This window comes from Frieseomelitta varia, unplaced genomic scaffold, assembly GCF_011392965.1.
Source record: "Frieseomelitta varia isolate USP_RPSP 00005682 unplaced genomic scaffold, Fvar_1.2 scaffold_851, whole genome shotgun sequence".
In the NCBI taxonomy this organism is placed as follows: domain Eukaryota; kingdom Metazoa; phylum Arthropoda; class Insecta; order Hymenoptera; family Apidae; genus Frieseomelitta; species Frieseomelitta varia.
The window spans coordinates 111198-136749 of record NW_025110647.1 but is presented as its reverse complement, the minus strand read 5'-3'; the positions used below and the strand labels follow the sequence as shown (position 1 = coordinate 136749).

Below are 25552 nucleotides of genomic sequence, written 5' to 3'. Positions count from 1 at the left end.
TGCTACTTCATAAATTTGAAAAGTTTAAACTGACTTTAAGAATAAATTTCTCGATATTACTGATTTTTATCAACTTTATTGATAAAGACGCCATCAAATTGTAAAATGTAATTACGACTGTAACAATGACGAGATTTGAAAAGACAGAAATTCACTACTTTATAAACATGTTTTCTCGTGTTTATAGTTTAAATTTCATCGTTAATTCTTTTCAATTTTGCCCCTTATCTTTTATTTATTTCACTCTAATTAGTTGTTAGGTGTGTACTTCGATATTCGTTATTACACTTACACCTGTCGTTACTATGACAACATAATTCTTATCCTGTTAGAAAGAGTTCGCGTATATTTACAAGTTCATCAGTTGATTATAATAAAAGTATTATCTTTCATTATGAACATAGAAGAACTTGAAATATTTGGAATAATAGCATTTGACGGTTAGTAGTTATAATTTTTTCATAATAATAAGAATTCGTTAAATTTTTAATATAAAAGAACTTGGAAGAACATAAAACCATTAATATTATTCATTTGTCATGAAAGATCAAGTAATTATTTTGCAGGTGTAATAAGAAATGGCTTACGATTACATCCTGATGAAGAACACTTTGTGTATCCAATGGGCAACAAAATTACTATTAAACATATAAAAACGAGTGAACAATTCTTTCTTACTGGCCATAAGAATTTCGTTTCCGCTTTATGCATTTCACCTTCTGGCCAACTAATAGCTTCTGGACAAATAAACCATCATGGTTTCAAGGTGATTCACTTACAATGCACTAAATATTGCGGATATTTCTGCAAACTATTTTTATGAGTATAATAAAAAAAAATATATATATAAAAATTTAGGTCTTGATGAATGTTATAACAGATATTACGCCACTATGCATTCTTTATACGTTTATAACTTTAGCATTTTTATAATCGCATAAAAAATTCGCTGTTCATTCATTTCATTAATTTTGAAATTAATTGAAAACGATCGAATAATTTTTTCAAGGCAATGGTTATAATATGGGATTATAAAAATCGTAAGATGAAATATAGCTATGAAATGCACAAAGTTAGAGTTGAAGACGTATGTTTCACAGAAAGTGAACAATATCTTATTAGTCTTGGAGGCAGAGATGATGGTCGCATCATAATATGGGATATTGAAAATGGAACTCCACTTTGTGGTAGGCCTCAATCTTTTTCTTTAATAACTTTTTTCATCAGTTTTGTGAGTATCATTTGTATTATACAGGTGCTCTTGCTGGAAGTGAAACATCTGGAAATATTATAATAATCGCACCAACTAACACTTGCAAAACAAGTTTTATCACAGGAGGAGACAATAATCTGAAATTATGGCGTATCAGCTCAAAAGATCGAAAGCTATATGGAACAGATGTAAAAGTCGGAAAGATTAAACGTTCGATTAATTGTTTAGTTATAGATGAGAACGATGAAAATGTTTACTGCGGAACAACATCTGGCGATATCATAAAAGCAAGGTTGTTAGTTTCACAATGCTAAAACAATTGCCTAATAATTACAAGGAAAAATTCATACTTCTAGAATATGGAAAGAATTAATTATCTTTCTTTGTAAAATGACAGAGAACTTTTGTTTCTTTCGTATAGATTAAACATAGATGAATCAGAGGAAGGGAGTAAATATCCGGTAATGATCGGATGTTATTCAAAGATACCAACGCGTAGGAGAACGCGTGTAGCAAAAACAAATGGACCTAATGTAGAAGTGTATGCAGGTGGTGTGAAAAATTTGTTGCTTTTAGAAAAAGATAAATTAATCGTAGGTACTGGCGATGGTACAGTCGAATTAATTGAAATAACAAAAGACGCGAGACTTAATGTAAATAAGATGAACAAATCGTTAACAATACCCGCAATAATAACAGTATGTATGATTTCTCACAGACATATACATTATATTTTCCTATGCACATGGATATTTAAATTGCATCAGTTTCAATATTTAAACTGTATTTATATTTGAAATTTTTATCTACTGAATAGTTAGCATTTTTAACTTATTCTTATAAAAAATTATATCTTGACTCAAGAATGAGCACAATAGTTTAAAAAATAATATTCTTTATTGCACAGTACCGTACAGCGAATGTATGTGCCATGGTAACATCACTGATCCGGTATAAAAATAATTTTATATTAGTAGCGACTGCTCTATGTGAGATTTATGAAATTGAATTATCAAGCTTTCAAATGCGTTTAATCGTCACTTGTCACACAAATTCAATATACGATTTAGCATTTCCACGGTAAATCACTTGTTTCCACGTTTAATAAATCACTTTTATTTGAGGTATCTAGAATCAAGGAGATGCAAGTGATATTTTGTTGCATTTATTACTAATGCAAGTTACTAAGATAGTTTTTAAATATATATTAAGTTTATTTTTATGTATCTCGATAAAATATAAAAATTATATTTACTTATTATTTTATTTTTAATAATTTCATTAATCATCTCTTTGATTTTAAATGTTTCATTTGTCTTTTTTAAAATAAACGAAGGGAAAATAAGATGTATAAAAATGTTATTATTTCTGTAGGAATAGTTCAGAAATATTTGCAACGGCTAGTAAAAATGATATACGAATATGGAAACTGGCAAATCAAAAAGAATTGCTTCGAATTACCGTACCTAATTTTGCTTGTTCCAGCATATGTTTTGATAGTAATGGTGGTTCTATAATATCTAGTAAGTTTATATCGTAATGATTATTATACTTTATGTATCGCACATTATTTAAAAATTTAATTTATTGGAGGAAGCTTGGAACGATGGTACGATAAAAGGATTTGCTTTGAATGGTGGAAAACTATTATTCGAGATTAATTCAGCTCATACAAAATGTGTGTCAACAGTTACCATTACAAATGACGATGATAAATTGATTAGTGGTGGTTGTGATGGACAAGTATAGAAAATTTAATTTATTAAATTAGAATGTTTATCCTTTATTAAAACCCAGGGTCTAATTTCAATTTATTAAAGCACATAATTTCACTTAGGTGCGAATATGGAATGCAAAATCTGAATTACGACATTTACTGCAAGTTCTGAAAGAACATAGGGGCCCAATAACATCATTACATGTTTCACCAGATAATAAAAGTTTGATTAGTTCTAGTACAGATGGTACATGCATACTATGGAATTTAAGGTAACAATCTGCTAATTATGCAAAATTTGAATCTAAATTACCGTGCAAAAGTATTTGGATACCAGATGCAATCTGATTAAAAAATAAATATTTTTATTATATTTTTAATATTATATCTATTTTATTCAAAATATTCAAAATATTAACTATTATATCGATTTTATCTATTTTTTTCTTTAGAAATTTCACGAGAAAATTCATGTTAAGTGGAAACACAATGTATATGGCAACGTGTTTCACTCCTAGCGGTATTCAAATTTTAACATGTGGCACAGATGGCAAAATAGCTTATTGGGAAACATTGGATGGTTCGTTGGTTCGGGAAATTGAAGGTTCAATTACTGGAACCTTAAATACCATTAATATTAGTCATGATGGACAACATTTTCTCACTGGATCAGATGATTCTATTGTAAAATTATGGGAATATCGTACCGCTACTACTATTCGTTTAGGCCTCGCACATGCGGCTGCCATTACTCGTTGTGTCTTTGCTCCAGATGATAAATTTATTGCCACGGCAAGTGCAGATGGTTCTATAATGCTTTGGAAATATCCTTTTTTGAAAAAAACATCGATCACAGATGATAACAAACAACACACATTGATCACAGACGATAACAAACAACACACACTACAATCATTATCTACAGTATCTGTAACAAATAATGTGTCTAAAGTAAATTACAAATAATTATTACATAAACTGTATTACACTTTTACTAACTATTCACAAGCATCAAATATCTCACAATATCTAAATAACTAATTGTTTCATTTTACATAAAAAACTCACATAATCAAGTACAAGTATTTTGTATACTGTTCATATAAAACTTATATTATTATTTATTTTTGTAGTACAAAACGATTTAATGATAAATTTCATTTACAATAAATTATTTACTATAATATAATAATTATTTATATTAAATTATTTATAAGTATTTTTTTCTTTTTTGAGTAATATCGTTTGCTTTTTAACAAAAAAAGGTGAGAAGAAAGAAACAAAAAGAATTAACAATAAAAATAGATTATTTCCTATGATTATAAGGAAATAAACAATAAAAATAGATTATTTCCTATGATTATAATAAGAATATTTTGCAGTATCTCTTATTTCACAACGGTCTATGAAATTTATTGTAATAAATTTATTACATTATCTATAATTAAATTTGGAATATTCATTAAATACTTATTGAAAGTATTAAAATACACATAATATATTTATGTGATGATCTATAAGATTATTGTTTTACTTTTACTTCAAGGTATATGGTTAACCCCAAGCTTGACTTTTACAATAATGAAGTATTAATTTTCCATCTGCACCATAACAGTCATATAAGTTTTTTACTATCTGATCTGGTGCAGGTGCAAATGTTTGATTTACATAAAGGAACTAGCAAAGAAAAGAATATATTCATTTATATGAAAACTTCATGAATTCTAGAATAGATACTTTACACTTACCAATTTTTCATTAGAATCTAATTTAAGATATCTTCTGATAAAATCAGAAATACGGCCAATGCAATAATCTTGACTGACAGCCCATTTTTTTTGTTTCATTATCGGTGCATTTCCAGTTGCTTTCAATAAGATATCAACTGCAACATTGGTTAAATATTAATAAAATAATTATTTTACAGCGGAATGAATTTGTTAAATTTAAATTTAATATTATATCTTTTCTGCAAATAGCAAGTCTTACTTTTTACTTTATCCTTTGAAGCAACTTGAACTCCATTTCGAGCTGGTGTTTCTGATGGAATTGTTTCAAGACTAGCAGGTGCATCTTCATTTGTTAAATTCTCACCCATATCCTCAGATTTTTCAGTCACAGTTACATCATTTCCTTCTTTTTCAGACATTTTGTATTTAATTCCAATTTTAAATGTTTGTTGAGAAAAAAAGGTTGTGTCATTGAAATATAACCAAATAGTCCAGAATTAAAGCAAAACTAAATGACAAATTAAATATTAATGTTTCACTGAGTTAAACGTAAATATATTAACAGAATAGACGTTATTATTTAATAAATTTAATAATTTTTAATAGGATTTGTAAATATTTACTTTGGCATATCAAATGAACTTCTAATTCATGATATATTAATTCTCTATCAAAATTAACAGGAGCAGTAAACATTCGACACACAAACTTAAGTTGTTTTATACTGACATTCTTAATATTAATTTTATTGAATTAAAACATCACTATTGAAAACCAATCTCAAATTTTGCCACAAGTATACATACACTTATTATGATTTATATTAATGACGGAATAAAAAGTGCGCGAAACTTTAAAATAATCTTACACTTTAAGGAGAAACAAGAAATTATTTTTAGTTCGAATCAAGTATAACATCAATATCAAACTATTTTTATTATCATTATTTTTCTTATACGTTTAATTGTTACAGAAAAATAAATAAATTTTCACGATAAATAAAAAAGAATGAAATATTTCTCCATTTTCACGTAGCGCCATATTCACTAGCAGCGTGAGGTTTTGAGACCATAAGATTAAGCCAGTAGCCCTCTATAGGAATATATCTCTACAAGTCTATGAGTTTGACTTCGTTCAAGTTCAACCATTTGTTAGTTACAAATGGTGGATGACAATCAGTTTTGAGTCATGTGGAGTAACACAAATATTATATCTATGTGAATTATACATATAAAAACATACATAAAGAAAATATTTCTAAATTTCCCTATATTTAAACCAAAAGGAAAGAGGATAAACAGAAAAACAAATAAAACTTCAGATAAAGAGCGATTACTTGCCAGAATTGGCCGTGTCGGTTTCGTTGTAATAGTATATTCACAATTTGTTATTATTTTAGTCAAGGTAAGATTAATATTTTTATATTTCTAGTATATTTGCACTTTTACTGTTAAATTATTTAATTGATAATTTTTGAATAAAGGTCAAGATAATTGAATTGTAATAAAATTGTGAAAATGGAGGTGGATTATAGCAGCAACTGCGATACAAAAATTCCAGATTGTAAAAAACTAGCACGTGAAGGAAAGCTACATGATGCTTTGGATCAATTATTGACATTGGAAAAATTAACACGAACAGTTAAGCTTTTGAACATATGCTATATGTAATTAGCTAACCATCTGTTAAAGTATGCAAATAATGAAAATAATGTTGAATATTTTTTAGAGTGCAGATATGAAATCCACATCAAGAATCCTTGTGGCTATTGTTCAAATTTGTTTAGAAGCAAAGAACTGGGCACTTCTAAATGAACATATAGTTCTGTTATCCAAAAGACGTTCTCAGTTAAAACGAGCTGTTACAAAAATGGTTCAAGAATGTTGCACCTATGTAGATAAAATGCCTGATAAAGAGACTAAAATTAAATTAATAGAAACATTGCGTGCTGTAACTGAGGGAAAGGTAAAGGGTTTAAGCCTTGTGATTGTTTTAAGTTGTAATTTTAAACATTGTGAAAAGTCAATATAGTTCTGTTGTTGAAGATATATGTAGAAGTTGAAAGAGCAAGGCTTACTCATCGCTTGGCAAAGATCAAAGAAGAAGATGGAGACATCTCGGGTGCAGCAGCTGTTATGCTGGAATTACAGGTATGAATCTTTCAGAAATATATTATATAATTAAATTGAAACAATAATATTATGATATACTACCTGTTCTAGGTTGAAACATATGGTAGTATGTCACGTTTGGAGAAAGCATCTCTTATCCTAGAGCAAATGCGATTATGTTTAGCAAAAAAAGATTTTATGCGTACTCAAATAATCGCAAAAAAAATTAATGTTAAATTCTTTAGTGATGAAAATGATGAAGAAACGCAGACTCTTAAATTGAAATATTATGAGTAAGCATATTATTATCAAATTATCTAAAGGAATACAAAACTATGAAATTTATTGTTATAAATAATTAAAATTCTTTTATTTCAGTCTAATGATGGAATTGGCCCGACATGAAGGTTGGCATTTAGAATTATGTAGACATAATAGAGCGGTGTTGGAAACTCCAGCTGTCAGAGATGATCCTGAAAAAAGACATGCCGCTCTTTCACGTGCTGTTCTTTATCTTGTACTTGCACCACATGAACCAGAACAAGCCGATTTGACCCACAGGCTGCTTACTGATAAACTTCTAGACGAAATACCAACATACAAGTATTATTTGTTTTCTTTTGACAAAAATATTTGTCAATCAGTTTTTATTTACTTATTTTATCTTTTAGAGAACTACTGCGTCTTTTTGTAAATCCAGAACTAATAAAATGGTCCGGATTGTGTGAAATTTATGAAAGAGACCTTGAAACGACAGAAGTTTTTAGTATATGGACTGAAGAAGGTCGTAAACGATGGGCTGATCTCCGAAATCGCGTTGTTGAACATGTGAGTTTAAAATCTCAGAATTGTTTCGTTTCATTTCTTCTCATACTCGCAGAATTATAATGATCGTCTTCCCTGATTTTTATAGAATATTAGAATTATGGCAAAATATTATACAAAAATTACACTAACTCGCATGGCAGAATTATTGGATTTACCGATTGAAGAAACGGAAGCATGTCTATGCAGTTTAGTAGAGACTGGCGTGATAAGTGCTCGCACAGATCGCCCAGCCGGGGTAGTTCGTTTCACAGGAACCCAAGAACCAGCCGCTCTTTTGGATGCCTGGGCTGCATCTTTATCAAAACTAATGAGTCTTGTCAATCACACAACTCATCTTATTCACCAAGAAGAAATGTTGGCTGTAGCTCAATCCTGAAAGATAAATTTCTTCTTTCTCTTTTTCCTTTATCTTCTATCTTTTTTGTCTCCTCTCTTTATACTATAATCTCTTTTTTTCAAATTTCGTCTTTACTAAATCCTTTTACAAAAATAATTATAGTTATTAAACTATTTTGAAAATACTGCACATAACTAATTATATACTTTGTATGCGCAACGTAAAGAAAACATTTAGCGATCTCTCTCTGATCTGTTTTTAACGCGTATACTAGATCATAAAATAAACATTATGCGAAATATGAAACGTCTTTTTTTATTCGCTTTATCATTAAGTAATACATTGTAAATGTACAAATAGCTCTCATAAATTTTATTAACAATAAAATTCAATATCGTTTTCTCTTTCTATTATTTATAACCATTTTTTACATAAAAATACGCGTTTTTTGTATTTTCAAATAAATAAATAATTAAGAATAAAAAATTCCCATATGGGAATATTTTATTATTGTCCAGTCATTAAATGTTTAATACTTATTGGCCGTGTGAGACATTCTATTTTTAATATTGTATGAATGTATTTTTACAAACAAGATCTGTCACACTATTGTAACTTTTTTCTAATTTGTAAGTTATTCATAAGATTCGTTTTCTTATACATAAAAGATACAATATGAAAATTTATATACGTAATTCGTATTACATTAACAAAAAATTTGTGTAATTGAAGAAAATTGACTACAGTCACTTACTGAATTAAATTTCTACATGTAACAACTCGAATATTTCACTTATTGAAATATCCTTTTATCAATTGAATCGATACTATTGTGCGAATTTTATTTTATTCATCAAACAATTATCGTTTTACCAGCATCAACATTGTAATAAAATCGAGTATCTACATCATCCTTTATTCCGCTTTATCTCTTAACGGATAGGATGAGCGACGATATTCTTTTTGTAATAGAAAAAAATGACGTTCAATATAATAAAATGAACAATAGTTCATTAATGAAAAATATAAGTTTTATAACTTTTGTATTGTAATCGATCTTTCGATTGAAAAAGAAAATATATTGTTTCAAGGTTTACACCTGATGTTTTGGTCAATAGCGACACTATCACAAGAAACAGTTGCGCTATTTGATTTGGTATCTAAAGTGTAAAAGAAAAACAAAAATGCTATAGTGTTAATATTAAATTTTTGTAACAGAACGAAAGATTCTTACTGCTCCCAATAGTCTTGCGTACAAGCGCTACCGCTTCTGCATAAGAAGGCGGAGGTAATTCATTATAAGTTTCTTGAGCGATTACTTCGTAAGATGGTGGATCTGGAGTTTGTATATCAATACGTTCAATACCACGAGTACTGCTTAATTCCTGTAAATGTATTCGACGATTACATCATCTCGAACTATTCATTAATGAAATTTATTTTTATTGAATTTAGTCGATCTTAACAATTCAAATGTATTTAATATTTGGTTGATCACTATTTTCTTATACATTTAAAAGTATTAACATACATAATGTACTTTTCGAAAGTTGATTATTTTTTTTAATAATTTCTATATGACACAGTTAATAATATATGATATGCATGTACATTTTATACAAAAAAAAAAAAAAAAGAAAAACAAGGATTCATAAAATTAATTGAAAAGTTATTCGAATATCGAAGAGATGGTAGTAAATGATTACTTACTCTGAATAATTGTGGTTGATGAAAGATTATTTGTATAACAGACTTTCGCCGAAGGTAAAGCATGCATTTGACAGCCACCATTAACCCAGAACAAATGAATATTGGACCGATAAGCCACATGTGACCAAGTTTAAAAAATATGTGTTCGCCTACGATGTCATCCAAAGAAAAAATAGTGATAGCTGTCCCAATCACGAACAAAATGACGCTTAAAACAAGATAGCTATAGCTAGTGCAGTCACATTTGCCAAAAGTGTTTATCGATTCTTCATATCGTTCCATACGATGTGCTCTATTTGATAAGAACGAACTTTCGAAAACTGTAGCCATATTCCATTAATAATCAAATGCAAGATTGAATTTCTATCAGTGGGGAACAAACCAGAACGAACTAACCTACCTATGTTACACTTAAATTCCTTACTTGAAAATATCGCTTTCTCCTTCGAAAATCTTCTTCGAAACTTTACTTTTAACGAAAATCAAATTTTAAGTACATAACAAGGAAAATAAAACAAATGTCATTTTAGTACTTAAAGTAAAATAGAGTAGATATTAAATGTCGATAGTTAAGAACATGTTCTGTTCCTTATGTCGGTGATACCGGGTATATAAGAATAATAAGAATAATTAAATGGTAGTACGCTATATGTTTCTCGTATGTTTTATTAAAAAGGTCACATCCGTTTAATTAAAAATTTTTTTGATAATATATATCGAAATCTAATGATCTGATTTAAATGTTGAGGAATAGCTGCCTTTATTACGAAATACACGATCGTGTTTGTAAAATAAAATTCAGTAAATATGCATAGAGTTTTTATTAAACGGACATTAATTACAAGTCAAATTTTAAAGAAAACAAGCGAAGAATTAGTTGATACTACGAAAAAATGCACAGAAGTTACATCAAAAAAGCAATCCAAATATACAAATACTATTTTACTTCCACAAACTAAATTTCCTGCACAACTTAATGGGAAAGCACGAATAGACACAGATAAACATTTGACTGAAGTAAGTCGGTATATATTTTTTTTTATCTATTAATTGGTTTATTATTCTTTCATTTATTTAGACATTTGTTTCTTTGATTCCATTGTTATAGAAGTGTGGCTTTTCTGAATTGTACGAATGGCAAAGAAAAAATCTGTCAGGGCCAGAGTTTGTTTTACATGATGGACCTCCTTATGCAAATGGAATACCTCATATGGGACATGCCATTAATAAAGTATTATGTTTTGCAACAAAATATTTTTCTAGGTTATACATTTCTAATAGCTATTTTTATGACTTTTTATAGATTCTGAAGGATATAACATTAAGATATAAGATTATGAATGGGAATCGAGTTCATTATGTACCAGGTTGGGATTGTCATGGACTACCAATTGAATTGAAGGCCATTAAAGATTATAAAAGTACAGATAATCCTTTAGTGATTAGGCAGAAAGGTATAATTCATATGAATAATTTATTAGTTCATATAATATTTGATATTACACATTTTTATTTCCTTTTTTTTTCTTTTCATATACATTTAGCTCGTAAATGTGCTGAAGAAGCTATTGTTAAACAGAAACAAGCTTTCCAATCATGGGGCATTACAGCCAATTGGAATGAATCTGGATGTTACTTTACTAATCATGCATCATATATAAAAAATCAATTTCACCAATTTCTAAAATTGTATGAGAAGGATATTATATTTAGGGATTTTATGCCAGTCTATTGGTCTCCTTCTTCAAGGTAAAGTAACCAAGATTGAATAATTTAATTTCAGATTTATAAAAACAATTAATTCTGTCTTATATTGTAGAACAGCATTAGCTGAATCTGAATTGGAATATAACGAGCAACATCAAAGTAAAACTGTGACTGTTCGTCTACGTGTTAATGACATACCAGAAAGATTAAATTCATTTAAAAATCGTGCTATATATGCATTAATATGGACCACTACACCGTGGACTTTAGTAGCTAATCAAGCTGTATCTTTCTGTACAGATATTACATATTGTCTTGCTGAAGACCATAAAAAAGACTTATATGTTGTTGCTGAAGAATTATTAAAATCTACTGAATCAAAGATTGGACCTTTGAAATCAGTAATATCATTCAAAGGTAAATTCGATTATTAAATATTTTTTATTTTAAATTCATTATTGATTAAAAATAGATATGTTTTATTAGGCAGAGAATTGGAGGATTGTACATATTTTCATCCCTTTATGGAACAAAAATGTCCTTTTTTAGCTGCAAATCATGTTACAATAGATAAAGGAACAGGTTTAGTTCATACTGCTCCTGCACATGGTCCAGAAGATTTTCTGGTCGCGCTTAAAAATAAAATTAGTATTGTAAGCTAAGTTGAATTATTATATTTTTTTAAACGAGTAATATCTATTATAATACCATTGTTAGATTATTATAAACTAAATATCAATAACATTGTGATATATTGTAGTTATCTGTGGTAGACTCCGAAGGTCGATATACTGAAGCAGCTGGTCCAGAATTTCACGGATTAGAAGTATTAACAGAGGGAGTTGATAAAGTGATGAGTCTTCTAGCTCAAGATATACTACATATGGAAGCATTAACACACAGTTATCCATATGATTGGCGAACAAAACAACCAGTTCTTATTCGTGCTAGTCATCAATGGTTTATTAATATAAATTCTATCAGGGAAAAAATTATTGTAAATTTATATTTTGTGAAGTTTTTCTATGTGTACATTACCATAAAATTTCGCTGAAACAAATATTTTATTATTGTAGAATAGCACTAAAGATGTGAATATATATCCTGAATGTAATCGTAAATCTTTTATGAATGCTTTGCTTGCTGGAATAAGGAATCGACCGTATTGGTGCATTTCACGACAACGTTCTTGGGGAACACCTATACCTGTGGTATATAGCAAAACAACAGGCAAACCATTTACGAATAAGTAAGTTTATATTTATATATATTGTAATTTATAATATATTGATTTTGTAATATACATTTCTACTTATTATTATTCTATTTATATTTTCTCATTTTAGAGAATTAATTGATTGTTTATGCGATTCGATAGATCGATATGGTCCCGATTGTTGGTGGCAATATTCTGTGAAAGATTTAATAGGATTAGATATAATTAAAAAATTAAATATTGATGCAGATGATATAGTAAAAGGAAATGTAAATTTCAGTCAATTTATAAGTGAAAAAAATAAAGGTTGAATATTTATTGACAAATATTTATTAGGATATCATGGATATTTGGTTCGACAGCGGAATTTCATGGTCAATGGTTTTGCCAGAAGAAAAAGCAAATCTTTATTTAGAAGGATATGATCAATTCAATGGTTGGTTCCAGTCATCCTTAATAACATCTATAGCTTTACAGGGATGTTCACCTTATAGGTAAAAAAAAAAATATTTTTAAAATAACAGTATCAGTGTAAGTGTCATTCTTATTTTTTAGTGATTTATTTGTACATGGATTTGCAGTCGATGAAAATGGTTTAAAAATGTCAAAATCAATAGGAAATGTAATAAATCCAGAACAAATTTTGCTAGGTGGATCTAATTTAAAGAAAAATCCAGCATATGGTGTCGACATTTTAAGGTATTAAAACTTAATTTTGTAATACAATTGTAATATATCAAAATTATCATTCTAGATGGTGGGTAGCTAATCATAGTTGTCAGAATAAACAAGCGCTAGTTTCAAAAAATTTACTCGATGATTGTAAGCAATGCGTCAATAAACTTCGTTTAATACTGCGCTTTCTCCTGGGTGCTTTACATCATTATCCTGATATGAATTGTAAGCCTGAATATCGGATTATTGACAAATATATGCTGTACTTATTATATTCCTATAATAAACAGGTAATTTCTTTTTAATTTAGTTAAAAAAATAAATATATTAATATATTATTTATATATCATTAGATGCAAAAATATTACAACAATTATGAGTATCATCATGCGGGGAAAAAGATTATAGATTTTATATCACATGATGTATCAGCTCTTTATTGTACTATAATTAAAGATAGACTTTATTGTGATGAGATAACGTCTCCGACACGCATTGCAGCCGTGCAAGTTATAAAAGAAATTCTAAATGTTCTTGTAAGATCCATCGTACCAATTCTGCCTCATTTGGCAGAAGAAGTATGGCTATATCATTCCCAAAATTTCGGTATGTTAAAATTCTTTTTCACAACAAATAAGAAAATCACTTTCTTATTAATTAATTAAACTTAATTATATAAAATATAGCATCGATACCATTACATTATACGCAATATAAAATATCGGAGTCATGGAATGATCCAGGAATCGAACAACACATAAGTGTAGCACTTCGATTGAGAAATAATGTTTTAAAAATCATTAATAAAACTTCATGGAAATTGTATGGTGTTGTAGAAGCTACAAAAGAAGATTTCACCTTACTTTCTGTAAGTATTATTTAAAAGAAACTAAAGTTATTATGTATCCATAAATATTATATTGGTTTATACACACATACTTTATGCAGCTTCTTCACGACAAAGAACAACCATCAATGTCTGAATTATGTGAGATACTACAACTCTCTTCAGTTACATTACATGAGAATCATACGATCAACGAAACAGAAATCCAACTACATGACATTCAGGAGGAGTTGTGCGAACGTTGTAGAAGATATCCTGAACCTCAAAAAGATAATCTATGTTCACGTTGTGTTGATGTACTTGCTAAAAATAAACAAATGGTTGCAGCTGTGTAATAATTTTTTTTTTTATCGAAGGTGCTGTTTCCTGCGATTTATTCTTGTCCTTTCCGATTTTAACAAAAAAATTTTTAAATATACTTGAAAAAAGTATAAAAAAACTTTTTGATGAAAAATATCCAACGAAATGTACAAATGAAAAAACTTTTTGATGAAAAATATCCAACGAAATGTACAACAGCATTGAGAAAAATCAAAGAACACTACTGATGATAGTGATACAGTAAAGTTTTAAAATTGAAATAAAAAGAAAAATAAGACGTAATAACATATTAAAGCTCTGGAGGGCTCATAGAACTACATTTTTTAACAGTTAAATCATATAGTGGATTTATATTCAGGGCATTTAGGAAATGCATTAGATGCGGCTGGTATCCACTAGTGGCTAATTTAAACGCAACGTGTGACATATATGCTCGCAATTCGAAAAATGCTTGATACATTTGTTCCAATTTTTTAAAATTAGGATGTACATATCCTGTAGATTTCATTATCCAATTTTGAGATCTTATTCTATTATGGAATTTCAAAATGACTTTAAATATATTGGTCAAACACACGCGTACTTTTTCTCCACGACTATTCAGCATACATCTACAAAGAATAAAACAATCTTTACCTAATGCAGAGGGCATAACTATACGATATACAATATAATTGTTTACCTTGAAAGTATTCGTTTTATATAATTTACATGTGACACATAAATTTGATCCACAGTTAAAGATTGTTCCAGATCTTTTTCAAATTCAGCCCAACTTGCGTGTAATACACTACATGTTAAATAATTATGCAATGCATTCATAAATTGAGTCATTGAATGTCTATATAATTGCAGCTAAAATAAATTAAAATTAACAATTGTATTAAATTAAAAAAAAAAGTTGAGATCATAACATATGATGATACCTTATGATATTGTTCCGATGTAATTGCTTTTCGTTCTCTTTTCATAATATTAAAGTCTTCTTGTAATACCCATGAAACTCTACCGCTTGTTATTAAAAATTTAAATACTTTCCGGTATTGTTGCATGACTGTCTCATCAAATATAATATTAAGTGGCCAGTTTATTTTATAGTTGAGAGTAAGACAATCCAATGCAGCTGGATCTGATATCTGTAAAGGTTTTACAAGAAACAAAGGGTAAAATTAAGAAAATAAGTAGGTAAAGACGTGAAATAAAAAATTTACATGTAATTGAACTGGTGTATCCGTTGCTGAGAGACTGAGGAGCTCCGAATTAATATAAACATTGTTAAATGAATGAACGAGTGCTCGTTCTAGAACATTAGTCAAAGTAGCGGAATTGAACAGTTCGATAGGTATTGAGATTTCATATAGGCGAGCATATAGAGAATCTGTTAAACTCTTTGAAAATTCTCCGTTCAGCAGAAAGAAATAACTACGTAAACTATGCAAATGTGATAGCAAATTGTTTTCTATTAAAAAATATTTTCTTATAGCATCGTTAACGAGACGGCTCTGCACGTTGAGAGGAATACGAACTGACTTTTCTAAATAGGCCTGAAGAGAAATGTGATCAATTATCTCAACATCGGTAATACTCAAAGGAGTTACTATTGGTGATATATTATTGCTTTTCTCATCACGAGCCAATTCAAATAAATCTGAAAATGTTGAATCTTCTTTCATGGCAAGAGGTGATTTCGTAATTAAGTTACTCGAATTCGATGGCATTACGGTAGATGAAATTTCCGAAGGAGATGAGTCTTCCAAATTATATGTTATCGAAACAGGACTTTGTACTGATGAAGTAGTAAAATTATCCGTTGTACATGACATCGGTGTTTCTAAGTCATTTTCTTTATTTGTGACGACTATATTTTCGATACAACGAATATTTGTTTCATTTGTTTCTTGCGTAACAGAAGTAAATTCAATTTGATGTATGTCAAGTTCGTTGTTATTGGGCGTCATTTTATAATCTAATGATCGCATACACATACCACCAATTTGAGATGATACTGTAATATTATCGATTTTCGTAACATTCAAACGAGTGGGTCTTTCTGTTACTGATGAACGATTTGTGGTGCAATGAACTGATAGATGTTCTAAAATCTCATTCATTTGTTTATTTGTTGTATTTCTATTTGATGAAACTTCTGAAGTCGTTTCTGTATTTAGTGTTTCCAATCGTTCGAAATTGTGAAATTCCTGTTTTTCATTATTGTTGCTTATTGTTTTTTTATCTGCGTAATTTACAAGTGAAGAACTTTGCGTTGAATCTTCTTGATCAATTTCAGTACACGCTATTGACATTACATTTGATGTTCGAAAAGATGTATCTGTATAATTTTTATTTTCATCTTCAAGTGAGATTGGAGTTTCGACTAAAACACCTGGAGTTATTACGCAATTATGTTCTTCAGTTTTTTTCAAAAACTCATTTCTTGATTCTTGATTGACTTTGCTTAAAGCATCTACTCTCTCATTATACAATTTCATTCTTTTTGTTCGCCATTGTGAACGAATACATCGTTTATTAATATCATTGGCTAAGCTTTCATAATAATTCCAAATAATTGTCCTGTAAGTATTTAAAATTAAAATTTTATAGTTCTGATTCGAATATTAAATATAGCTAATTATTAATTTATAATACCGTTCTAAGGATCTCGATGTCGCTTTTATCGTACTTTCTTCTTTATCATTTTCGATTTTTAATTGTACTTTGTTCGATAAGTCAGGTTTTTTCGCCTTTTCTTCTTCTAAGTTATTTGTACGTACTTCTGTTTGCGGATTTGTTAAAACATTTGCTTGTGTTAATGTTTTTAATCTATTTCCTTCTCTTTCTTTGTCTTCTGATGATTTTGTAATAATAAAAGAAAAGATACATCATTAACATTTTTATTTATATTCGATCCACAACTATATGACCACTTACAAATAAAAAATACACTTACCACGAATTTTTATTAACGTATCACGTTCTGTAGATATAGTTATCTTTGACATTTCTTTTTCTAATCGTTTCTGATTTAAAATAGCTGTGGAAAGAGAAATTACTGACCCAAGTGCAGTTCTACCTATTTTTTCATATTCCCGATATCTTGATGACTGCTCGCGTAACGAGATTATACTTAAGCAAACTTTTATTCCTGGTTGTTCGGTTACGCAGACACGACATACTGGATTCTAAATTCTCACCATGCAGAGATCAGTATAATATACTGTTTACAGTAGAAATAACTAGAATATAATATATTACATGTGCTTACTTTAGAGTCGCAAGTTCTTAGGAGTCTTACTGTTTTCCCACACTGAAGTATCGATTCAGCTAGATCATTCAAAAAACCTGGCACCTCATCATTGCAAATGCTGAAACTTTTTGTCCAAAACTTATGGCTTCTATTACGTAAATATTGTGGTCGTGTTTTGATCATAAATTCTCCATATATATCGTCGCATATACCCTCAAACATCCATTTCTGTAAGAAACTGTTACAGTGAATTTAATTACATTATTCAACATTCCAAACATTGAATAAAAAAAAATACTTGGTATCCGGGTTATGCATTTATTACATTGTATGATACTTACTGAAAATAAACTTCGCAACAAGATTTTAATAATGAATAGAATACTAAAGCAATTTTGGTATCAGTTATTTTAATTGCTTCATTATAAATCCTAGTAAGAATGTTGCTTCCTTCTCGAGGCATGTACTGACTTTTTTTGTAAGGTTCACAAACTTTAGCAACTTTAGTGATTAATGCAGCCAGAGAACGTACTTTTTGAAATATTTTCAATAGCCCCTCTGATTCATTTTCATATGTAAAAATTCTTAATAATGCTGCTTGATAATAAAGCAATAATTCTTTGATATTTATACACATGGCCTATAAAATAATGGTATATATGTACAATTACATTCTTTTTTAAATTTTTTATCTAATTTTACAAACCTTAAATATTAGTCCTTCTTGTGGTGATTTATCACTTTGTGATTTAGGTGTAACTAGATTCCATAAAAACTTGAAACAATTACCCCAATTAAAGGCTTCTTCACATATCTTCCTTATTGATTCTGAACATATACTATATACACTGATATTTCTTCGTAACTGAAATCCTGTCTAACAAATTGTTTAAAAATAATTTAAAAGCAGATTTATACATTTTATTCTTCAATTATTTTTTTATTAAGATTAATTGAAATACATACAGCACATTTATACTCAAAAGAATTTGACTCTACTCCCATTAACATTGATTTCAAATCATGTAGAAATTCTTTGGCTGAAACTTGTTCCAAGAAAAGCAAAGAGTTCACTAACTATATTAAACAAACAGAGATAAATAGTAAAGTATTAGTAAACTATTAATTATATTTATACTACATTTAATACTTATGTTTTGTGCAAACAACTTACTTTTTCTGGAATTAAAGACAAATTATTCATTTGCTTAATTTTTTCCAGATGTACTGCTGCAATTAGAGTATCTGTTATGAACATCAATTCTTTGATAGATTGTATCTCTCCAAAATATTCCCATGTTTGATGTTCTGCAGCTGATAAAGCAGCAGCAACATCAATTTGATTCCATATATGATTACAAATGTTTACACTACTGTTTGATTCATTGCTAACACTTTGATCCAAAATATTCCATGTATCTATACATACATTTTTGTTTTCTTCTGTATTTGTTTGCATAAAAGGAAGATATAAATAATTTGTCGAATTCCCTCTTTCCGAGGGAAAGCTGCATATATTTTCATACTTGTTTCTAAACTGTAAAAAAAATTTTAATTAAATTCAAAAGATTGCTTTTCATTATTACTGTTTTGCTCAAACATAGCTCAAACTATTGCTTAATAAATATTTGATAAAAATGTTAAAAATAATGCCTTACCACATTATTTTGTAAAATATACATATTAAATTCTGAATTTATTGTAAATTGCTCGTTTGGACAGAACAATGTATGTGATGATATTCTATCAAACATGTGACTGGACATAAAATCACATGCAACAGATATGCTGAAAAAAGGAATGTATATATATATATATATATATATATATATATATATATATATAAATTTACTTGAAAAAAAGAGATAATTTATGTACAACTTACTCAGCAGACTCAATCCCAACTATAGCTTTGGATTTTATTGAATCATCCAAGAAACTTAATTCATTTATAAAGTTTGAGGGTGCAGTTCTTTTAATCGGATATTTTTCTAATGTCGCTTCAAATTTTTCTGATAATATGAAACATTCCATAGGGTACATTTGGAATGGTGGTATGTTATTGTTGTTATATATGATTTCAGGAAAAGCAGGATTTGTTTTGTTGAAATAAAATATATTCTAGATATTGTAATAGTATGTATTAATATACTTATGAAATTGAGACAAATCTACTTTATAATTGTAAAAGATTAAATCTTACTGTTAATGGTTCTGGATTAACATCAGAATTCTTCAACTGCATTAATAATTGTAAAACAGAAGATACTGGTAGTTCATTGCATGGGAATTCTTCAAGCTTTTCTGACAAATGTTCCAACATCTTAGCCTCATACGAATGGTTTAATCTCAGTTTCAATGCAAAAGCATGTTTTTGTATCTCTAAAAATGGATCTGCATTTTGATATTCGCAATCTGTGGATACAAATAACAAGATAAAGAAAAGATAAATAATTAAAAGTTAGATACATGTAACGTGGTCAGATATTAATATCACCTTGATTTGTGATCCATGGTATGCTTTTCTTCAATAATATTTCAAAAGCTTTAATGCGAAGATGTTTAATTACTTTAACATCACGATCATGAAAGAGTTGCACGTTTCGATGAGAAGACCGATATGTTTGCAATATGTGTTTACTTAATTTAGTTACGAGACCATAAACGTCGTCATTACAACGGTCATTGTTTTTGTCATTTACATAAACGTATTCTTGAATATTCATGATTGTACGTTGTGGTCGTATAACAAGGAAACAAAATTAATAAATAGAATTGTGTCACATAATACGACGATAATAAACATTCATAGTTTTTCATGTATATCGTACTTATTCATTCTTAGTTATTGTTAAACGTCTGAATAAGCACATAAAGGTATGTTACACTTGGCATGTTTATCAGTACATATGCATTAGTTAAATTCAAATTGGGATCAATAAAAATGTTGTTTATGTCATGATTGATATTTTTGAACTTATTACAATAATATTCGTAGATATGTCCTAATTTTTATTAAAGTAGATTCGAATTGTATGTCATTAACCTCAACAATCATATTGAAGACCTTAGTTCATCCTGACGTTACTTCATGTTCAAATCGAAAAATACAACGCGCGTCTGCATCACGTGATATTTTTGAATTGAGAATAACTAAAAAACGTAATACTTTTAGAAGAGGAATTACGTTCACACTTAAGTGTAAACTAGCTAGTGAATGCAAGTGTAAAAATATAAATTAAAACTAGCAAGAAAATTTAAAGGAACAGGTGAAATGAAAAGGACGTAAAAGGAATATAATGATATATGTTTGTGTGTGTGTGTGTGTGTGTGTGTGTTAACTAATTTCTAGATGTAAAAAGACTTTTATTTTTAATTTTATTGTTTTGTAGATTAATTAGACAAAGCATTAGGGCAATATCACCTAAGTAAGTAGACTTTTGATTTTATATATTATTATATATAGATTTACGTATATTCATGTATAAATGTCATTTTTTTCTTTATGAAAAATTGTAACTTTCTCTAGTTATTGAGTTTGCATGTTTATTTACTAATCTGCTTAATTGATATTAGATATTGTTTGTTTATAACACAGTTGCATTAAAATCAATTGGTCGATTATTTAGTCGACTGGCCGATTGATTAATCAAATCGGTCCGCCAGTCGATCAGTTAACCAGTCGATTAATCAATCGATTGTTCGATTAGTTGTTCGTCGAATTTATAAGAGAATTGATTATTTCAATAAATTGAATTTCACTCGATGTTTTATACGTGCTATTGTTAATACTAATTGACGTAGTCTTTTAATCAGTTTGTTCGTTCTCCAAATCCTGGATATCCATAGTTTACAAAGTAGTGCACATACAAGATAATTCCAGGATCGTTCCTTTCTTTCGCGGTAATTTATCACTTTTTGTCTGTATTTATATATCTAATTATCTGATCGGTTATCTATTCGTTTATCTATCCATCTATCTGACCCGTTATCTACATGTCCATCTATCTATCTATATCTGTCTACTTCTCCTTTTTCTCTCTCTCTCATTCTATCCCAAAGGAGGGTTCGCTTACTCGGTGCTATGTCTACTACGTACTCCCGTACTCAGGAGAGCGACGCGTGGGCCCTTCTGGCACTGAAGTCGGCACCGGCCAGCCCGACGAAGATGCAGTGGAACCCGGAAGCAAAAGGTGCACCGATTGCACGGTTAGAAGGTCGCGAGTTTGAGTACATGGTTAGACAGCGACGTATCACTATCGGACGTAACAGCAGCAAGGGTGAGGTCGACGTCAACATGGGCCACTCCAGCTTTATCTCACGACGACACCTTGAAATCTTCTATGATCATCCGTTTTTCTTTATGATTTGCAATGGTAAAAATGGTGTTTTTGTTGATGGAGTTTTTCAACGAAAGGGTGCGCCTGCCTTCCAATTACCAAAGACGTAAGATATCTTTCCAACTTTTATCGAGCCGACTTAACCTTTCTTGCACGTTTCTCGCATGCCACTAGCAAACATGTTACACGATTCTGACACGGTCTCATTTCGTTCGTAATTTACGATAGTCTCGTTATATTGCGACATTGCCGATAACGATCATGAAAAACTATCTTATAACTATCTTATGATAACAATAAGAATCTTATGGTATTTCATGCAAACAATTTCAAGTAAAGAACTACTGTAAGAGTTCCACTCGTTCTTTTGCATTTTCCTTATTCTCATTTGTCAGCTGCTTGTTTCTTCTGTTTTAGATGCACATTCAGATTTCCAAGTACAAATATAAGACTCGTATTTCAATCGTTAGTGGATGAACAAGAACAAAGTAATATACGCGTTCCTTCACCTCCAAAGCATAGAGCGCCATTACCACCTTTACGTATTAATATTCCGGATGCTGGCTATAGTAGTCCATTTCCTTCTCCTACTGGAACAATTAGTGCTGCTAATTCGTGTCCTGCCAGCCCACGTGCAGGACAAGGAAGGAGAAACATATCAGCAGATCTACAGATGGTAGCTGTATATGCAGCCGCTGTTGCAAATGATTCACAAAACTCTAACATGGAAAGACACGAGGGTGGACAAAGTTCTAATAGACAAATAAGTCCTGAGCTTGGTGTTGAGTCAAGATACAGAGGTGGCAACAGTAGCGGTCCAAACGGTACTACAGCACATTGTAGTCCACCGAAAGATGACTCTAAACCTCCATATTCATATGCACAGTTAATTGTACAAGCAATAGCATCTGCTGCAGATAAACAGCTCACATTGTCTGGCATTTATTCTTACATTACCAAGAATTATCCATACTATAGAACTGCGGATAAAGGATGGCAAAATTCAATAAGGCATAATCTTTCATTAAATCGTTATTTTATCAAAGTACCAAGAAGTCAAGAAGAACCAGGGAAAGGATCATTTTGGCGGATAGATCCACAATCAGAAGCAAAGCTTATAGAGCAGGCATTTAGACAAAGAAGGCAACGTGGAGTTCCATGTTTTCGAGCTCCATTTGGACTTTCATCTAGGTGGATAGATTTTATAAGTACCATTGTTTTTCAATTTCATGTATACTAATTTGTAAAAATTTTAATCTAATGTTTATAATATTTGAAATCATATAGAAGTGCACCGGCTTCTCCATCTCATGTTGGTATTAGTGGCTTGATGACGCCGGAATGTCTTAGCAGAGAAACTTCGCCAGGACCAGAATCTTATCCTGACAGCACTGTATCCTCTCCGGCTGGTCAGTTGACTAGTCAATCCGCGCCAGGATCACCTGGTCATCCCTATGCATCGTCGAGTCAGTCGTCTCATAAAGGTCGCCTAATGCAACAGATTACTGTTGTCACGAACGGTGTTAGTGGTGATTCGACTAGAGAAGGTAATAATGTTTTTATTGTGTTCCTACGTTTCCTATCCTACAGAAAGGATAAATAAGGTCCTTTGCGGATTCTACAAGTTGTATACTCTTCTATCGTTTGTCTTTTATGTTTTTATTTTTCTCATAAAAATATCTTTTAAATATACTTTGATATTTTTTTCAGATAAATACGTCGTATCTGGAAATGCTACAGAAGAGCATTCTCTTTCCCCGGCTGGTCAATATAGTCCGGCCCCTGTTATTGTACAAACCACGTATAATTATAGGTAAGTTCGTATTTAATATCTTCTTTGCTGTATTTTTTTTATCAATTCATCAAAACTATTTGTTATTTTTTCTGTGATCACAATCAGTGGAAGCTTTATTGGTCCCGACGCAGGCGTCGGAATTGCGAAGCGTTCACACGAAGAATCGGATAGTTCTCCTGGTTCACCGGCACCGCTTGCCATTGTTGAAAGTCCTGAACCACCTGAACATCAACAACCAGCGACAAAACGTCAACGTGTTCATGATATGGACGACCACTGAACCATCGTTGTCCTAGACTATCGTTACGTAGGACATTTTTTTGTTACATCGCGCTACTCGCCCATTGTCAAATATATCTGCACGCGCGTGTACCTCACACTTGTTCGTGTGTGCGTCCGTAAACACGTGCACGCTTAATGTTCAGGATTTCGAATCGTTGCCCATATCCATACCACGTTTAAATCTCTCCATACATTTTCATCTATGATGCGCGCGCGCCGACAAATACATACATGTACACACTCGGTTCTGTACTGTTTTTCATTTAACCACATTGTGGTTACTTTAGTTTCTGCATATGATAAATACTCGATACCGTTTATTGTTGCAACAAGTGGAATATTCGTAAGAAAAGCGAGAGCAGACAAAGTTATTCCCTCGTCTCATATTTTCATAGCTTGTTTCGGTGTTCTACCTTTCTTTTTCAACTTCCGGAGTTGAATCAACTGCTGACATAGCAACATAGTTATCAAGTCGTCATGATCATTAGTAAGCACATACACATGTTTCGTTGAATAAATTTTTTATGTTTCTTTTTTTTTTTTCTTGACGATATACAGGTACAAGGAGACGACGAGAGCTTTTACGTATTTGTAAGAGGGAATAAATATTTGTAACATTCTTGGAGAAATATTACATGTAAGAAGCATCTTGGATGAAACCATATCGTAATATATTCATAAAGATGTTGAATCTCAATAGAAGGAAATATTATGTTAAAACAGCTCACGTTGTTCGCCTTAGTGCTTCGCAAAAGAAAAAGATCACCTATTCTAGAACGTTGCTGATACTGGTAAATAAAGATACTTGAGGAATTTGTTAAAAACTATACATCGTATAAGTTTGAGCTGTAGAGTTTCCCTTTATGAGCTACATTGACTACGTATTTTACGTAAATACGTGTTGTGTATATTTGAATATTTTCTCAATCTTTGTTTTTGTGTAATGTCCAGTTACTATTAGAAAGAAAAAAGAAAGAAAGATGTCTATTGATCCTTTCCGGTTCTTCAACTTCAACGATTGTTCACATTATACAAAATCGATCATTGAAATCGATTATGACGCAATTCGCGTAGATTAAGATGCTCGCGAATCGTAGACACAAACTTTAGATTATAGTTCTACGTATGATTTTACAAAGTTTCTATTTAAAAAGAAAGAAGAAGGGAAAAGAAAAAAAAAAACAACAAGCAATAATCTTATGCTGAATACGTCGATCGAAATTTCTTTCTGACGTGCCTGTTTATCTAACGAAGATATTAACGTACTATAATCATACAGGAAGAGGTGATAGTATTTTTGTTGCCACTTGTAAATAAACTCTTAAACGAATATTCATTGCTTCGAACTGTTTCTTTCTGCGTTGAATAAGGTCGAGAAATGTCTGCTTGCTCTCGTGGTACGACATAGGAAAACCATAGATATGACAATTTGATCATGATCATGATCAAGCGTAGAATTCAAAATTGTGTCATAATTGA

General features: G+C 30.2%; 7 protein-coding genes across 12 annotated transcripts; 4 read left to right on the top strand and 3 right to left on the bottom strand.

Annotated features, from left to right (window-relative positions):
• The first annotated feature begins 21 nt into the window (after positions 1–21).
• On the top strand, positions 22–4173 carry LOC122536573 (cilia- and flagella-associated protein 52). The gene is made up of 10 exons (XM_043669037.1): positions 22–440; positions 567–766; positions 1010–1187; positions 1256–1505; positions 1635–1911; positions 2121–2293; positions 2588–2736; positions 2811–2956; positions 3051–3202; positions 3383–4173. Exons 1-10 carry the CDS (start codon positions 395–397, stop codon positions 3894–3896), a joined length of 2085 nt encoding a protein of 694 aa, XP_043524972.1. The 5' UTR covers positions 22–394; the 3' UTR covers positions 3897–4173.
• A 230-nt stretch (positions 4174–4403) lies between these two features.
• Positions 4404–5490, bottom strand: LOC122536583 (autophagy protein 12-like). Its single transcript, XM_043669052.1, has 4 exons — positions 5284–5490; positions 4920–5168; positions 4679–4815; positions 4404–4607 (listed from the first exon to the last, which is right to left on the bottom strand). Exons 2-4 carry the CDS (start codon positions 5077–5079, stop codon positions 4485–4487), a joined length of 420 nt encoding a protein of 139 aa, XP_043524987.1. The 5' UTR covers positions 5080–5168; positions 5284–5490; the 3' UTR covers positions 4404–4484.
• A 291-nt stretch (positions 5491–5781) lies between these two features.
• On the top strand, positions 5782–8242 carry LOC122536576 (26S proteasome non-ATPase regulatory subunit 12). 2 transcript variants are annotated; one of them, XM_043669044.1, is made up of 8 exons: positions 5782–6064; positions 6131–6300; positions 6389–6625; positions 6706–6810; positions 6883–7064; positions 7150–7374; positions 7443–7599; positions 7685–8242. In XM_043669044.1, exons 2-8 carry the CDS (start codon positions 6178–6180, stop codon positions 7973–7975), a joined length of 1320 nt encoding a protein of 439 aa, XP_043524979.1. In that variant the 5' UTR covers positions 5782–6064; positions 6131–6177; the 3' UTR covers positions 7976–8242. The 2 variants fall into 2 exon arrangements, with proteins under 2 accessions (XP_043524979.1, XP_043524978.1); XM_043669043.1 differs by having other exon boundaries at positions 5783–6064; positions 6144–6300.
• Positions 8236–10093, bottom strand: LOC122536579. Of its 2 annotated transcripts, none has more exons than XM_043669048.1 (3): positions 9647–10093; positions 9171–9321; positions 8236–9096 (listed from the first exon to the last, which is right to left on the bottom strand). In XM_043669048.1, exons 1-3 carry the CDS (start codon positions 9974–9976, stop codon positions 9023–9025), a joined length of 555 nt encoding a protein of 184 aa, XP_043524983.1. In that variant the 5' UTR covers positions 9977–10093; the 3' UTR covers positions 8236–9022. The 2 variants fall into 2 exon arrangements, with proteins under 2 accessions (XP_043524983.1, XP_043524982.1); XM_043669047.1 differs by having other exon boundaries at positions 9171–9331; positions 9648–10093.
• Positions 10094–10134: 41 nt separating this feature from the next.
• On the top strand, positions 10135–14435 carry LOC122536572 (isoleucine--tRNA ligase, mitochondrial). 2 transcript variants are annotated; one of them, XM_043669036.1, is made up of 16 exons: positions 10135–10253; positions 10505–10663; positions 10755–10877; positions 10950–11100; positions 11191–11395; positions 11466–11770; positions 11840–12006; positions 12114–12350; positions 12430–12602; positions 12700–12838; positions 12906–13063; positions 13125–13268; positions 13324–13534; positions 13598–13850; positions 13931–14112; positions 14193–14435. In XM_043669036.1, the coding sequence occupies exons 3-16, from the start codon at positions 10857–10859 to the stop codon at positions 14424–14426; spliced, it is 2580 nt and encodes an 859-aa protein (XP_043524971.1). In that variant the 5' UTR covers positions 10135–10253; positions 10505–10663; positions 10755–10856; the 3' UTR covers positions 14427–14435. The 2 variants fall into 2 exon arrangements, with proteins under 2 accessions (XP_043524971.1, XP_043524970.1); XM_043669035.1 differs by lacking the exon at positions 10135–10253 and having other exon boundaries at positions 10425–10663.
• Positions 14436–14684: 249 nt separating this feature from the next.
• Positions 14685–20895, bottom strand: LOC122536569 (gamma-tubulin complex component 6). Of its 2 annotated transcripts, none has more exons than XM_043669029.1 (15): positions 20154–20895; positions 19860–20071; positions 19542–19777; positions 19315–19444; positions 18831–19193; positions 18623–18733; positions 18363–18533; positions 17998–18296; positions 17675–17894; positions 17360–17591; positions 17059–17257; positions 15624–16983; positions 15339–15548; positions 15095–15267; positions 14685–15023 (listed from the first exon to the last, which is right to left on the bottom strand). In XM_043669029.1, exons 1-15 carry the CDS (start codon positions 20380–20382, stop codon positions 14702–14704), a joined length of 4467 nt encoding a protein of 1488 aa, XP_043524964.1. In that variant the 5' UTR covers positions 20383–20895; the 3' UTR covers positions 14685–14701. The 2 variants fall into 2 exon arrangements, with proteins under 2 accessions (XP_043524964.1, XP_043524965.1); XM_043669030.1 differs by having other exon boundaries at positions 17059–17254.
• Positions 20896–21681: 786 nt separating this feature from the next.
• On the top strand, positions 21682–25403 carry LOC122536586 (forkhead box protein K1). 2 transcript variants are annotated; one of them, XM_043669059.1, is made up of 6 exons: positions 21683–22102; positions 22414–23187; positions 23284–23543; positions 23707–23809; positions 23897–24098; positions 24632–25403. In XM_043669059.1, exons 1-5 carry the CDS (start codon positions 21741–21743, stop codon positions 24069–24071), a joined length of 1674 nt encoding a protein of 557 aa, XP_043524994.1. In that variant the 5' UTR covers positions 21683–21740; the 3' UTR covers positions 24072–24098; positions 24632–25403. The 2 variants fall into 2 exon arrangements, with proteins under 2 accessions (XP_043524995.1, XP_043524994.1); XM_043669060.1 differs by having other exon boundaries at positions 21682–22102; positions 23897–25403.
• Positions 25404–25552: the final 149 nt, after the last annotated feature.